The sequence below is a fragment of the Lucilia cuprina genome, chromosome 2 (genome assembly GCF_022045245.1).
Source record: "Lucilia cuprina isolate Lc7/37 chromosome 2, ASM2204524v1, whole genome shotgun sequence".
NCBI lineage: Eukaryota > Metazoa > Arthropoda > Insecta > Diptera > Calliphoridae > Lucilia > Lucilia cuprina.
Genome location: NC_060950.1, coordinates 57,157,271 through 57,174,507, shown reverse-complemented (window position 1 = coordinate 57,174,507; position 17,237 = coordinate 57,157,271). Strand labels below are relative to the sequence as shown.

General features: G+C 30.9%; 2 protein-coding genes across 2 annotated transcripts in view; one reads left to right on the top strand and one right to left on the bottom strand.

Annotated features, from left to right (window-relative positions):
- Positions 1-2,059: 2,059 nt before the first annotated feature.
- Positions 2,060-17,237, top strand: part of LOC111683917 — a 29,629-nt gene continuing 14,451 nt past the window's right edge. Inside the window, exons 1-2 of the mRNA XM_023446036.2 lie at positions 2,060-3,437; positions 11,313-11,445. Coding sequence (XP_023301804.2) covers positions 2,208-3,437; positions 11,313-11,445 — 1,363 coding nt within the window. The 5' untranslated portion in view covers positions 2,060-2,207. The remainder of the gene's footprint in view (positions 3,438-11,312; positions 11,446-17,237) is intronic.
- LOC111683918 (semaphorin-1A) overlaps positions 4,625-17,237 on the bottom strand; it is a 219,385-nt gene continuing 206,772 nt past the window's right edge. The window contains exon 20 of the mRNA XM_046945190.1: positions 4,625-4,883. The gene's annotated coding sequence lies outside the window, so the exon portion shown is untranslated. The remainder of the gene's footprint in view (positions 4,884-17,237) is intronic.

Below are 17,237 nucleotides of genomic sequence, written 5' to 3'. Positions count from 1 at the left end.
TTCTAGTTCAGTTCTAGTTCAGTTCTAGTTCAGTTCTAGTTCAGTTCTAGTTCTGTTCTAGTTCAGTTCTAGTTCAGTTCTAGTTCAGTTCTAGTTCTGTTCTAGTTCCGTTCTAGTTCTGTTCTACTTCTGTTCTAGTTCTGTTCTAGTTCTGTTCTAGTTCTGTTCTAGTTCTGTTCTAGTTCTGTTCTAGTTCTGTTCTAGTTCTGTTCGAGCTCTGTTCTAGTTCAGTTCTAGTTCAGTTCTAATTCAATTCAAGTTCAGTTTTTATTCAGTTCTAGTTTGGTTCTAGTTTAGTTCTTGTTCAGTTCTATTCAGTTCAAGTTCAGTTCTTATTCAGTTCTATTTCGGTTCTAACTTAGTTCTATTTCAGTTCTATTTTATTTCTAGTTCTGTTCTAGTCCTGTTCTAGTTCTGTTCTAGTTCTGTTCTAGTTCTGTTCGAGTTCTGTTCTAGCTTTGTTCTAGTTCTGTTCTAGTTCAGTTCTAGTTCTGTTCTAGTTCTGTTTTAGTTCTGTTCTAGTTCAGTTCTAGTTCTGTTCTAGTTCAGTTCTAGTTCTGTTCTATTTCTGTTCTAGTTCAGTTTTAGTTCTGTTCTAGTTCTGTTCTAGTTCTGTTCTAGTTCTGTTCTAGTTTTATTCTAGTTCTCTTCTAGTTCTGTTCTAGTTCTGTTCTAGTTCTGTTCTAGTTCTGTTCTAGTTCTGTTCTAGTTCTGTTCTAGTTCTGTTCTAGTTCTGTTCTAGTTCTGTTCTAGTTCTGTTCTAGTTCTGTTCTAGTTCTGTTCTAGTTCTGTTCTAGTTCTGTTCTAGTTCTGTTCTAGTTCTGTTCTAGTTCTGTTCTAGTTCTGTTCTAGCTCTGTTCTAGCTCTGTTCTAGCTCTCTTCTAGTTTTGTAACAGGTAGTTTTTTTCTAAAAAAAAAATAAAAACTACATAAAAATAATTCTAGTTTTTGGAAATTATAAAATTTCCTAATTTCCACTTTTTTATTGAACTGCAAAATTTTATCCTTTTTTTCTTAATCGTGACTACCTACCTGTTAAAATTTATGCATCCTTTTTTCGAAATGATTTTAATCTGTCTCTTGATTTAAATATTTTTACTAATCCTTGTCTAGCAGTCAGTATAAAACTCATTTAAAGTCTAAGCCATGCTTATAATCTTTATTGTTTTATTTTCTTAAGATGGTTTATTAACCTTTTATCTCAATTAAGTGTGACATGCTACCATGAGAATGTTTATTTTCTTTACAATCTTAACAATAACAACAAACGGAAGTATTCTTAATGTTGTTACTATAATTAAATGTCTTTTTTTGGCTGCGGTTTGCTAGAGTGTTGCCATTGTCGTATGTGCAATGTTTAAAGGTGTTGTGACAACACTAACGTCAGTGAGTGAGTGTAAAGATAGCAACATACACATTAGTGTAATTTGTTTAATGCTGTTACTCTTTTTTCTCTTTCTGACTTTTTGTAGTGTTTACTTTCATTGTTGTTGTTATTATTATTATTGTATAGACAAGCAGACCAGACTATAGGGACTAACAAATCTAATTTAATGGTCAGATTTTTTTCTTTTGTTATTGTTGGAGTTTTTTCCCACTTTAAAACAAAAGACAACTCTCAAATAACAATAATTATTTGTTGCTGCTTTGTTTGTGTTTTTTGAAGCCAAAAACCCAAAGAATTAGAGTGTAAAAGAAGAAGAGAAAGAACGCGTTAATACAAATATAAAGAAATTTCCCAAGGGCAACATTTTTATTACCCGAGAAAGAAAATTTCCGTGGAAATTACAACAAAACAGTTAGAAGACATGACATGAAGTAGAGACCAAAACAAAATCGAGAAAAAAAAAAACAAATTGGGAAAAAATTACAAATGTTATTTAGTTGAATTTTGGTTGTGTTAAAGTTTAGACCTCAAAATGTTGGAACAAACTATAATGTTTAGTAACTTGCGCGTAACTATTTTAATATTGTTTGTTTTGTGTGTTTAATAAGAAAAACTTGTTAAACAAAAAGTTGCGTTAGATTTTTCCTAAAATTGTGTTATTATTTTTAAATTACAGCAAAAAGATACAAAAAAAAACATTGACCAAAATTTAAAAACTTTTTTATAAAAAAAAAACAAACAAATAATAAAACTTAACAAAAAATAAACTGTTTAAATTTAAGTTTAAAAATAAAGTGTTTAACAAAAACTTCTAAAAACTATGGCTTCTTTACAACAAAAACGGCCTTCCATATCAAATTGGTTTTCTTCTCTAAGAAGACAACCGAAAAATAAAAAATCATCCTCCTTATATGGAGTAGACAAACAATATCAACGTAGCTGTATCGACTTGCCTTCCAGTACTTTTTATGTGGGCCCTAAAACGGGCAAAGATCAGTTTATTTCTTCCTCCGCAAACTCACCCATTAGTACTAACTCTACCGATAATTTGCTGGAAAATGAGCGTAAATCAAAATCCAATATATGTGCCAGATGTTGCTGCACGATCTTGCCGCCCAAATCAAGATCTCTAACGCCTCCTTCTTCGCCGAATACTACCAGCAATACCATAACACCAGATTCCAATACGCCAACCACTTGTTCACCTGCCAGATCTCCTTCAATAAATCCTTATATAAGCATAGCTTCCTATAATAATACTACACCTACTGCCATTACACCTTCAACAGAAGCGCCACCCTCGCCTTATGATAATGTTCAGCAGCAGCCTACCATTTCCTCGTGTACAGTTTATGAAACTGAATTGCGTAAAAATGTGGAAATGGTACGTTTAGAATCTTGTGATTCCGGCAGTCTGGGTTTGTCAGATGTTCCCAGCTCTCCTTTAACGCCCACTAAACCTACCACGCCCCAAACACCACCCGCCAATGCTACTCATATCATCAAGAAAACTACAGAATTCCAGCGCTCTTTAACCACCACCACTACACAGACACTCATCGTCTCACGACCCATCGAACTAATACTCAATGAAAAAGGTGAAATTATTGGCAAAAGACCCAAATCTTTCGATAAAACCATACGCTCCAATAGTTTGGGTTGTGTATTGGATGAAACCAATGAGCCTGCCGCCCTACCTACCTCCCCGCTAAATGAATCATCACCATTAATACTCGACTCACACGACATAAAATTCATCGATGACTCATCGACCTCACAAAGTGAAAATGAACGTAATTCACAGCAGAGTTGCAATCAGGATATCGCCGAAAAAGAGAATTACTATTATACATTACCTTCGAAATTTAAGAAAACACCACGTTCGAAAAGTGTTTCGACAGCGTCGGCGGCAAGTTCACCGCGCACACTGAAGGCTGGCCTTATGTTAAACAATAATGTGGGTAGTTTGTGTGATGACTGTCGTATTGTTATCGAAAGAAATCGTAATAATCGCAATATTCATTATACGAATGCACTGATAACGAATAGGGTAAGTTGAAGTTTTCCATGTTGATTTCTTTTTCTAATTTGGAATTCATTGTTTACTTAAGTTCAGTCAAAGTGTAGTTTAGTTCAGTCAAAGTGTAGTTTAGTTCAGTTCTAGTTCAGTTCTAGTTCAGTTCTAGTTCAGTTCTAGTTCAGTTCTAGTTCAGTTCTTGTTCAGTTCTAGTTCAGTTCTAGTTCAGTTCTAGTTCAGTTCTATTTCAGTTCTATTTCAGTTCTAGTTCAGTTCTAGTTCAGTTCTAGTTCAGTTCTAGTTCAGTTCTAGTTCAGTTCTGGTTCAGTTCTGGTTCAGTTCTAGTTCAGTTCTAGTTGAGTTCTAGTTCAGTTCTAGTTGAGTTCTAGTTCAGTTCTAGTTCAGTTCTATTTCAGTTCTAGTTCAGTTCTAGTTCAGTTCTAGTTCAGTTCTAGTTCAGTTCTAGTTCAGTTCTAGTTCAGTTCTAGTTCAGTTCTAGTTCAGTTCTAGTTCAGTTCTAGTTCAGTTCTAGTTCAGTTCTAGTTCAGTTTAATTTCAGTTCTAGTTCCGTTCTAGTTCAGTTTTTGTACTTTTCCAGTTCAGTTTCCTTTCGAATTTCCTTTTTTATGTGATGCCACCATTTATCAACTGTGAATAACAAATCTAAAACCAAATTGGCAACTCCATATAAATATAAATAATAACAAAAAAATTAAAGTGTTGTCGAGACGAAATTCATTTATGCAAATATTATTTGTTTTTGCTCCAGCCAGCAAATAATTTACATATTTGTGTAAAATATTTAATGTGTGATTGCAATTTTTAAAAACATTCTAAAAATAAAATAAATGACAGCTAACATTGGAATTTTTTTCTAAACAAAAACGATTAATAATACAACAAAATTAAAAAAAGTAATATTTAATGACAACACTGATGAGCTCATAAATATTATGAAATGAAATTATTTAATGATCAAATAAATAAAAAACTAAAAAATTTGTAAAAAAAATAGCTAATGACAAAATCTAAGAAAAAAGATTTAAATATTTAAGAATTACAAGACAAAAAAAAACATTTTTTTATATTCTTTAAAAAACTATTTATTATAATTCTGGTTTTATTAGCTAATTTATCAAAAAAAAAAAAAAAATAAATAAATAAAAGATTTTTAAAACGCTCATAAAAAACCCGCCATAAAAATGTTGAAAACTAGAAAAAAATCCCCTAATTACTTATGACAGTTAACAAGTGGTTTCATGTATTCTTCACAACATGTTGCTTGGAAAAACATGTAGAAAGATGAGTTGAAATTTTACACAAAAAATAATAAAACATTTCCTTTAATTATCTTATAACTACTCTAAAGTAACAACACAATCTATTTTTGAAATTTATATTATTAAAAAAAAATCTTCTAAAAACCGGTCCAAAAAATGCTGAAAAGCATCCATACATAAAATATGTCCCCCTTGTGAGCTGGAATAAAAGAAAAGAAATAAAATCATGAAATAAATACTGCGTGTTATAATTTAAATGCTTTAGCAGAACATTCTTCAGTAATAATTGAAGTGAGAATTAACCCACTAAAAACAAAAAGTCCAAAAGATATATTCTATGAGTGTTAATGCATCCAGATTGGTGGAAAATGGTAAAGATACATGCATTGTTGCATTTTGTCAGTTCAATTTTAGTTTATTTTTAGTTTTATTCCTGTTCTGTTCTAGTTCAGTTCTCATTCAGTTTTAGATCAGTTCTAGTTCAGATAATTCTGTTCTAACTCAGTTCTAGTTCAGTTCTAGCTAGGTTCTAGTTCAGTTCTAGTTCAATTCTAGTTCAGTTCTAGTTCAGTTCTAGTTCAGATCTAGTTCAGTTCTAGTTCAGTTCTAGTTTAGTTCTAGTTCAGTTTTAGTTCAGTTCTAGTTCAGTTCTAGTTCAGTTCTAGTTCAGTTCTAGTTCAGTTCTAGTTCAGTTCTAGTTTAGTTCTAGTTCAGTTCTAGTACAGATGTAGTTGAGTTCTATTTCTGTTCTAGTTCTGATATAGTTCTGTTCTAGTTCTGTTCTACTTCTGTTCTAGTTCTGTTCTAGTTCTGTTCTACTTCTGTTCTAGTTCTGTTCTAGTTCTGTTCTAGTTCTGTTCTAGTTCTGTTCTAGTTCTGTTCTAGTTCTGTTCTAGTTCTGTTCTAGTTATGTTGTAGTTATGTTCTAGTTCTGTTCTTGTTCTGTTCTAGTTCTTTTCTAGTTCTGTTCTAGTTCTGTTCTGGTTCTGTTCTAGTTCTGTTCTAGTTCTGTTCTAGTTCTGTTCTAGTTCTGTTCTAGTTCTGTTCTAGTTCTGTTCTAGTTCTGTTCTAGTTCTGTTCTAGTTCTGTTCTAGTTCTGTTCTAGTTCTGTTCTAGTTCTGTTCTAGTTCTGTTCTAGTTCTGTTCTAGTTCTGTTCTAGTTCTGTTCTAGTTCTGTTCTAGTTCTGTTCCAGTTCTGTTCCAGTTCTGTTCTAGTTCTGTTTAAGTTATGTTCTGTTCTAGTTCTGTTCCAATTCTGTTCTAGTTCTGTTCTAGTTCTGTTCTAGTTCTGTTCTAGTTCTGTTCTAGTTCTGTTCTAGTTCTGTTCTAGTTCTGTTCTAGTTCTGTTCTAGTTCTGTTCTAGTTCTGTTCTAGTTCTGTTCTAGTTCTGTTCTAGTTCTGTTCTAGTTCTGTTCTAGTTCTGTTCTAGTTCTGTTCTAGTTCTGTTCTAGTTCTGTTCTAGTTCTGTTCTAGTTCTGTTCCAGTTCTGTTCCAGTTCTGTTCTAGTTATGTTCCTTCTGTTCTAGTTCTGTTCTAGTTCTGTTCTAGTTCTGTTCTAGTTCTGTTTTAGTTCTATTCTAGATCTGCGCTAGAACAGTTATAATTAAGTTCATCGTTACCAGTTCTGTTCTTTTTCAGTTCTATTTCTGTTAAAGGGTTAAACTTAAGTAATATTTCTCGTTTCTTTTTCAAACACATTTTCTTAACAACAAGCGCCTTTATAAATAACTCATCACTAGCATCTTCTTTACCAGACTCATGTTGAAAACTATCATCTAACAGCCTTTATTTTTATCTATTTCTTTTAACGTTTTGTTTTATTTTTATGATACAAACATCATTAGATATTGTTTTTATTATTATTTTTTAATTTAAAACCAACAGGTTTTACGTTTATTTTAACTCTCTTAACAACTCGTAATTAGTATAATTGATTAAGATTGGGAAAAATATAAACAAATCTTATCGGTAGTAAAAAACTGGAAGTTAAAGATGATTGTGAGAATAAGAAAAACTGGCAACTCGATTACTCGAGTTTTTGTTACAATTTGGGTATTTTGATAATGTGACAGGTTTTCTGAATTTTAATTATTATTTCTTGTTATGATGTTTTAAACAAAATAAAGCGGTTAAAGTTCTTTGAACTTTTGTTTTTGTCTCTGTGTTTAGAAAAATATTATTGAATTGTGTTATTTCGTTAAAAGTATTGGATTGATTGATTAATTTAATCTGGCATCTTTATTTGTTAAAATGACAGTAGAAAAACATCACAATCTTGTCAGTGCTGCCAATATAAAAATAACAAAGAGATAATATTAAAAATATGTTTATGAAATAAAAAGTCTTTAAATGTTTGTTTTAATCCAAATTTAACAATTTTATACCAAAACTAGAAAAATTAAGAGGTAAACAAAAACTCTTTTAAATCTTTTCAAAAACTTTATTCTTACCACAGGAAGTTTAAAACTTTAACCATTAAGAATCAATCAAAAATAACAAATTAATACTTCATTTCCTTATTACCAATAAAAAAAATTAAAGAAAAACTATAGAAGTCTTATAAAACTAAAGACAAAGTATAAAATTACCACAAAAAAACATAAAACAGAAATATGTCAACTTTGTAAACAAAACTACTGTCACTTTACTCGGTTTATATGAATATGAGAAAAACTGTCAATTTGACAAATAAGTGTAAAAGTTTTTTTTTTTTTTTTCTTACAAAAGAAAATGATTAAAATGTATTAAAATACAAAACATTACACAAATCTAGATCATGGTTGATTTAAATAAAAAAATGCCTGTGTTAAGAAGCCACTCAAGTTACGCTAAGAAAACAAAATAATATAAAAAAACCATAATACATGCAGCTTAAATTAAAAGCTCTTCTTGCTAAGTTTTTTTTTTTAAATTTGCATAAAATGCATTACAAAAAAAAAAATAAATAATACAAAATATAAACGTAAAAAAACCCACAAATGACTAGCAATTGATATTTTCCGGTTTGAAATACATTTTTTTCCCAAAAAAAATACGTGTCAATGTTGAACAAAATTTTTATAAAAAAAAAACTTTTTAAAAACTACTCAAAATTAAAAAATTTATTAATCATTATCTAAAAACAAAAACGAATATTAAACAAATTGCGGTTTATGGATTTTTTGTTTACAGTTTTTTTTTTTAATAATTGGCCAATTAAATTTTATTATAATTTAACAACATTGTATATTTATTTAAATGCATTTTTTTTTATTTTTTAACTAAATTTGCTTAGAATTTGACTGAAATGTAATTAAAACGTCAAAATATAAAGCAAAGTATTTTGTAACAAATTTTGACTTCAGTAATGGTCGCCGGTAGAAGAACTTAATAAATATTGCAAAAACTGACTATTCTATTGCAAAAACTGTCACAATGTTAACAATTTTGCTAAACTGTCATTATGTGAGCAATTTTTCTATAAAACATCTGTCACAATATGGACAAAATGTATTCTCTATAATATAAATTTTTCTAAACAAAATACATTCACAATACCAACATTTTTTGTAAGGAAATTTGTTACAAAATTAATAAATTTTCTATAGAAAAAGCTCTCGCAATAAACTGAAATAATATAAACAACTTTCCTATAAAACAAACTGTCACAATGTGACCGACATTTCTCTAGAAAAGCTGTTACAATGTGAGCGACATTTCTGTTGAAAAATCTGTCACAATATGAGCAACTTTTCTATAGGCAAAGTTGCCAAAACTTAAGCAACTTTTCTTTAGAAAAAACTGTCACAATATAAACAAGTTTTCTGTAAAAAAAAAATATCACAATGTTAACAACGTTTCTATAGTAAAATTTGACCCAATGTAAGCAACTTTTCTATAAAACTTTCCTATAGAAAAAGCTTTCGCAATATGCGAACAATGTGAACAACTTTTCTATAAGGAAAAACTGTTACAATATGAGCAACTTTTCCATAGAAAAAGCTGTCACAATGTGAGCGACATTTCTGTAGAAAAAGCTGTCACAATATGAGCAACTTTTCTATAGGCAAAGTTGCCAAAACTTAAGCAACTTTTCTTTGGGAAAAATCTGTCACAATATAAACAAGTTTTCTGTAAAAAGAAATATCACAATGTGAACAACATTTCTGTAGTAAAATTGGACCCAATGTAAACAACTTTATATAGAAAAAGCTGTCACAATTTGAGCAACTTCTCTATAGAAAAAGATGTCACAATGTAAAAATCTTTTCTGTTGAAAAACCTGTCACAATGTGAGCAAATTTTCTAAAGAAAAAGTTGTCACAACTTAAGCAACTTTTCTTTGTCACAATATGAAAAAGTTTTCTGTAAAAAAAATATCAAAAAATAAATGTGAACTACATTTCTATAGTAAAATTGGATTCGATGTAAACCACTTTTCTATGAAAAAAGCCGTCATTTTTATATAGAAAAAAAAAACTGTCACAATGTGAGCAAATTTTCTAAAGAACAAGCTGTCACAATATGAAAAACTTTTCTATAGAAAAAAACTGTCATGTGAGCAATTTTTCTATAGAAAATGATGTCACAATGTGTGTAACTTTCCTATAGAAAAAGCTGTGACAATGTGAAAATTTTAAAACATTAGACAAAAGGAAATAATGTAATATTTACTGTGGAACATATTTTTAGGATATAACCTCTTAAGGGCCCTTCGCACTATCTAATAAATAAGTAAAACTAAATTAAAATTAAAAATAGTTCAAGTTAGTTTAATTATTATCTGAAATACCTGTAAGATTCGAATCTTTATCAGCGGCTACGTTTAAGCCGGCAAAATATTACTGGCGGCCAATCGCCGCCAATTTGAACAGTCTCGGCTTGTGTGATTGCTTTACATACAATTATCAATTTTTTTCATAAATTTTTCTCTCAATGTGAGATGATTTCATCAAATTTTACTTCAAGGCGACCTCAAATGATAATAGATCATACTTGTGTGCTCGTGTGAAGGTGACTTTAATAAACTACTTGTCATAGACGTTTCTATAACTAATTTAAAGAATCTCCATAGTATTTACCTTTAGACGATCTCATCCGTTTTCTACACAAAATTTTGACAAATCATATATCTTGTATGCTCGTGTAAAGAGGGCTTTAATAGAGTACTTCTCGTAGACTTTTCTAAAACTTGAAGTTGTATTTACTATCGAAAATCAATAATTTATCTAAAGAATGTTTAAAATTTTATCTCCACTTATAATTTGCTTATCTGAATGACAAATTAACAGTAATTTCTAATATATTACGACTGCATTTAAAAAGTTTTTGGGTTCCGGTTGTCATTGGGATCTATTGACTTAAGTTATTGACATACAAAGTCGAAAACTATATTTGCGACTACTGCTGTAATGAGTTCATATGATGAAATTTGACATTTTCTTGTAAGTTCTAGTAAATCCTTAAAGCTATACACGGTTGTCAGATCTTACTACGTTGGCAGAAAATGTCTATGAATCGTTTGAACTTGCTTTTTTTTTTTTTTGATGTTGTCATATTGCAAGACAAAAACTGTAAGTTGACACGTTTGTTGGATATTTCCAGAACATTTTTCTGACAACATTGTAAGATTTAACAAACTTTAGTTCTTACGTTTTCGTAGCAGAGTTGATATATAGACAGTGTGATGTCTTATATTGCATATAATCTGAACTATCTTTATAAAGATCAGATTCCCAGTAAAATTTCTTATTGGTTTATTCAACCAGCTTTAAGTAGAGGGATTCTAAACATTTTGGCATAGACTCCATCACTTCCTTTTAGATCATTATTTCTGAGACCTGTGAAAGAGACCAGAGAATGCTAACCAATCTGATAACCAGAAATCGCTGGTAGCTTTCGTCTGCTCTTAATTGCCCTTCTCTAATTTATTTCAGATTTTGTCGCTTTAACGCCTTAATTGTAATCGAGCTTATTATAAACAAGCGTATCTTTTTAATCAGACACACAGTATTAATGTGTGTGATTTAAAAAATAAATAAAAAATATATTTTTATTAAATTAAACTCAATGTGTGGGCCATGTGGTGCCCTGGTACGTATGTTAATAATAAAAAAAAATGTTTTAATTTTCTGATTTTGATAATTTTTAATTTAATTATCTTTTCTTTTTTTTGCAAAAAAATGTCTTTGACAGCATTTTGTTATACTATTTATAAACATTTTATTACTTACAGTTGTTTTATTATGTATTTAATCATTTAATTTAAAAAAAAAATTGTTTAATTTTTTGTTGTTGTTGTGAGCTGTCGATGGCGTGTATTGTTTTTTTATGTTGCAGACCAATAAACTTAATTGAACTTTGGAAAAAAATATTCATTAAAAAAATTGATTGGCATTTTTGGAAAAAAAGCAACTATGCCAGAGTTTTTATATTTAAATTTAAAAAAAAAAACTTTGTTTTTAAAGGTTTTTTTTTAATTTTGTTTAAAACTTCCGTAAAATTAAGTGAAGGTTTTATAAAAAGGAAGTTTAATAAATTTATTAACAAATTACAGATTATTTTTGAAATTTAAGAATTTATTGTTTAATTTTAATTAAGTTTTAAAATTAAATTAAATAATTTTTTTTTTGTATTTTTATATTTTTAGCAAATCAAAGATGAATTATGCGAAGTGGTTTCCGAAATGGAGGCACTCGATGTGCCCGAAGACTGTAAACATTCCAATAAAGATAAACAAATGTCCATTGGACGTAAGAAATTTAATATGGATCCCAAAAAAGGTAAACAAAAATTTGAATTTATCACCAAACTATGAATAATTTAAAAGATTTATATCAAACAAAGCTTTTAACGCTAAAAATCTTTACATTTAATTGTAAACAAATTGGCATTACTCTTTGAAAGACAGGGTTGCTATATAAGGTAACTTAAGAAAGTAAACAAAGGCGAATTTGTTTGTTGAGATATTTTTAACTAATTTTGTTAAAATGTCACAAAAAGTTCCTTTTAAACTAACTTTCATATACAAATAACTTCCCCCCCGCGGGCATTTTAACTTGGTGAAGCCTCCACCTTGATGTTATTGCAATCCCGGGAATAGAGGGGTTTTCGAATACTTCTAGTATGGCCGGGACTAAAAAAATTGGTTACAGTCTTTTGCCTGGCTTAGTCCTTGCATAGATTGAAAAGAGGTCTAACCAGAGCACCACATAATCTGGAACTACGGATGGCCAGCTGACCGCAAGACTATGCCCTGGTTGAGGTTCCTTCGGGATCCACGTAGTGCCTGTGGTTTAAAACCAAATTCACGGCAAGAGTAAGTTGCGGTTAAAAGTCTGATATAAGATAAAGTCATTATTTCGGGAAAAGTTCGGTGCTGTTGCCAAAACAACAGATACCCTTACAGAGGAGTGACTGTGGTACTAAGCGTTGGAAATGAGTTGGTATTAATTGTATATGGTACGGGATCCAGATATGTTCAGAGTATACTCTGTTCATATCACAATTACCACAGTTTGTCCCTGTGACTAAGAACAAAGTCTTCGGCTTATTTGATGGATTCGTACTTCGATCCACCGGTTAGGTGCTGTTACCGAATCAGCAGATGCCATCCCATTTGCGTGGATGTAAACGAAAGTGATGTTTTACATCTCGGAAGTTAAGCAACGGGGCAGCAATGATCAGAGATTAGATAGCGTCAGCAAAGTGCTTGTTCATGGACCGGCCAAATCCATGTACAAAAATTGCCACCAGAGTTCTTCATTGAAGTATTAAGGGGGTATGGTAGACCGTTGTCAAGTCTACCCAGAGGATGAAAAAGACCACCGTGGGGAATGGGGCACTTCGACATTCATACAAATTACTTTAAAATAATATGACAGTTTATTTTCTCCACCATTTAATGGTAATAACAATGACAAATGCTAATAATAAACTACCATATAATTAGCTTAAATTAATAATAGTTTTTTTCCATAATAAATTAACATTATAAAACATGCTGTTTACACACGCCACTGACAGTGTGTTAATAATATTTTTTTGTGTGTGTAATACCACAAATTAATTAAGTGCAACATGCTTCTCTCAATGAATGTCAAAAAAGGATTTTATGTTAAGCCGCTCTAGATTTTTACGATTTCCCTCACTATGCACACGGCACGTTAGGGTATTAATGGAAATTTTGCAAAATGGGGAAAAATATTTTATGTAAATACCACACGCATGCGAAAATACCAAAAAGTAGAAAAAGAAAATGAAATAAAAACAAATAGAATTGTAAATGACATTATAAATATGAAAAGAGAGAAAAACAAACACTTTACACTTCATTACGATACAAAAAGAAGAAAAAAATCAGGATAAAATATAAGGGGGAACATTATGTTGAAATTGTTTTTACAGTATGGGAAAAAAAAGTGAGAAAAAGTTTAGATAAAATGTTGCCTTGTACCCCTAATTGATCTTTTTGCATTTTTAAAGTCAGTACCTTTAAAAAGTTTAACTTTGTTTAGAACATTATATCATTATTTTGATACGATATTACGCCCGATTCCTTCATCTAATTTGGTTGTATTTGAAAAGCATTTTTTACCTCTAGTATCAAAAACAAAGGAAGGAAAAGGAATCTGTTGTTATACGGATAGCTGGGGTTCTTTATTGGAGACCCAGAAACAGAAATATACCACCGATTACCAAATCATAACACAAGCTTCCAAGCAAAAGTACAAGCAATAACGGAATGCGTAAATTGAATTAGAATAAATATGGCGGCCACAGCGCTTAATATATTTACCGACAGTCAGAAGGCAATTAGGGCGATATCAAGTGATAGAACTAAATTTAAGACCGTATTGGATTGTAAGATAATTTTAACTGAATACTCTCCCAGAGGTAAGATTCACACACTGGAGTAGTCGGTAGCGAAAGGGCGAATGTAATAGCTTTGAAGAGAACGGCGCTCGAGGCAGTTAACCTGACAAACGCAAAACCATTCGACGTAACAAAAGTTGACCTAAAAATATGGGTTAGAGAATCCCATAAGGCCTCTTGGAATAATGAAACAGTTGGTAGAACCACGAAGATCCTGATCAGAGCAAGACAAAAAAATCTCTATAAAAATGAGCAAGTACGATTGTATGATTGTACGTATTCTACGTGGCCGTATGTGGAGAAGACCAGGTATTCGTCGAAGTTAGATCCAAGTATCTTGGAAGTAATGTTATTCCGGAAATAATATTCCTCACGGAACACAGATTGAAAAATTCTTAGGAATTACGTTGAGGAAACTGAGTTTCTGAACACTGAAAAATATGTATTTTTTCATGAAAAGTAGCTCACAACAGGCCCGATAGAGGCCTAGGTGTATTTCTTCGGATTTGATGTAGTATACATCCTCCTATCAACCTTACCCAACCTAACCTCAAAAGTTCTTCTCTTTATTTCATCCCCATTACTCCTGTCTGACTGTTAGATATCTTGTCTACTCAAAAATTAATCTGATCTCATTTAGTTTTTTCCATTAACAATATGTTTTTCCCACTTGGAGACCGTTAAGCAAGTCTTTTTCATTGGTCCATACCGGGCAGGTTCTCTATTCTCTTGTTGTTTTTGTCTCTTAACAATAGCAAGTCTTTTTCATTGGTCCATACCGTTCAGGTTGTATGATCTGTTGTTGTTTTTGTCTCTTAACAATAGCTTTTTCCCTAAGGTTTCCCCTTCAAAAGACACCTTTAAACTTCTTAAGACCGATGAGTATTTCCATCTTATCGGTTAATACCGTAGAGTTTACCGGGGTCATGATCTGAGTGAGATATATTTTATCTACTTGAAAATAAGTCTGATCTAATGTAGTTTTTTCTCTTAACAATGGGTTTTTCCCACTTGGAGATCGATAAGTAACTCTTATTCATTGGTCCATACCGGACAGGTTATCTGTTTTTGTTTCTTAACAGTATGTTCTCACCTAGGGTTTAACCTCACTAATTGATACTAGTACAGTTTTTGACATCTTTCTTCAAGTAAGTCACGCTATACCAATTTCATTTAGGATTCTTAGATTTTGGCTCGGATTCAGCTCGGCCTATGGGCTGTACGATTGATCGTAAAATTTAATAGTCAAAGGATCATACAACAACTTCTCTTAGGTTCTTTGAAAACAAAGACTTTGAGAAAGATTAAGATTTCAGTGGATTAACTGCAGCGGTCTCATAACGATACATATGACACTTAGGATAATGATTTTTTATCGAACGTTCACACTAGATATGAAATATGTTGCTTTTTTATGCAATTATTTTTCTAGCAGAATGCGGGCCTTCAGCCATTCGAGAGATCAAGAGATAAATATTAAAAATTCTAGTGTTTTATGTAGGCGTTCAAATCGGATAATTTTGAAGAAGTAGACACTTCCCGCATTTTCTTAATAAATCCCATGATATTCTTACCCTTAGATATCAGGCTTATAGAGTAGGAGATCTGGTCTCTGAGTTTGTATAATCCGGTACTTTAATGTGGTAAGTACCTTTATACAATGTGGGGATGCAAATCCCCAAATTTTGCTTATTGATCTATCCTTGTACTAAGTTAATACTGAACTGATTTAGTTTTGCGATTTAGGACGAGTTTTCGTACTACTCGCTTAAACTAGGCTTAACTTGCGTTTAGATTAAACTCGGAACAAATTTAGGCGGACTTTACCCGATGATTGTGTTTTTTAGTTATGGATTTAAGTTAAGTTAACTGTATTAGTATTGCCAACTTTTCACTTAGAAAAATATAAACAATGAACAGCTGTTTTTTGCAAATAATACTTATGTAAAATGAAAAATTTTGAAAAAATTTTAAATAAACATTTAAAACAATAATAAATAAAACCAAACAAATCAGAAAATTACAATACACTTAAAATATTATGTTTTTATTCTTCCGAAATCATTCTTTTATTGGTTTTGTTAATTGTGTTCTCTCACTTATAACTTAAGTTTAATTGCCCAATAACACTCAGTTAAACTAAGATACTGTTAACTGAAAAATACAAAACATATATTAAACTAGGTTTAGATTATCTTGAAAAACACGCCCTTATTCTCTGAATTGCTGAATTGTAGTTACTTTTAGCGACATAGTATCGAAGTTAAAAACATTTTTATTGAAGTTAACATCCCGATTTCCTTTCGGAAGACAAGGTCAGTTCGTCAGACTTATTGTCTATTTAGAAGTTGCTGCAATCTGTCGACCTCTAGTAATTTCTTTATATCAACCATAAATTTCAATTCCCTTTAAATTTCTTAAAACATTTTCTTCCACACTGTAATGATTTCCTGTTTATAATTGAAATTATGATTGATTTAATAAAGGGCTAAAGTTTTTCTCCCACATTTTTATAATAAAATTATGCAGACATATTTGTTTTACTATTAAAAACGCACATTAAATATTAAACAAATTTATTTAACAACTTAATAAGTGTTAATTCCCCTCAACACCATTGCGCTTTACTCCATTATAAAACAAGTAATATTTCTATATTCGCCTGTGCCGAATCTTATATACCCTTTACCAAGTATGTTTTAAAAACAGTTTTTATTTATTTTGTATCTCTGCATACATGTCACACATAACACAGACACAAACAAATATAAACTGTAGCAGAAAGAAATATTAACCGTTGTACTGTACTACCACCGTTAAACTGTATTACCACCCTCAAACAAATATTACTTCTTTATCTCCTTGTTCTTGTTATACCCACTTACATTCGCGAGAACAGAACAGCATCGAAAAAAATACACAGCTGAATAAAACCAAATACATCTCCACACGCACATGTACATCTTTATCCAATTCACAGTGTTGTTGTTGCTTTTTTAACAAAGCATGAAAAAAATTTGGCATTTTTGATGAAATTTTCAGAGGTTGTTTTGGATTTTTGCTCATATCTCCGTTATTTATAGACCGATTTTGCTGATTTTAAATAGCGATCTTCTCGAAAGCATGTCTAACTGAATTATTGAAGATTCGGATCTCGCCGATATCTGGGGAACTCTAAAAACTGATTTCAACAGACAGACGGACAGACAGACAGACAGACAGACAGACGGACACACATACAGACAGACGGACAAACAGACAGACAGACGGATATGGCATAATCGACTCCGCTATCTATAAGGATCCAGAATATATATACTTTATAGAGTCAGAAAATTATATTATAGAAATTACAAACAGAATAACAAACTTATATATACCCTTCTCACGAAGGTGAAGGGTATAAAAATCCATAAAAAATATCAAAAAAAAATTACCGTCTGTAAAAAAAAAGAAAAATAATTGCTTAAATGCAATTATAAAGTAATTTTGGAAAAATTCTTTAATATAAAAGAAATAACAATGATAAAAAAAACTAAAACAAAATATCTTTTGACAAATTTGACAGTTTGTTGACATTTGAATTTAAGTAGTGATGCCACTACCACTCCTTGCATGCCATGTGTTTTTTTATCATTATTTGCCAGTAATTGTTATTGTTGTTTTATTTTATTATATGGAGTATAATTTTGTTACGGGT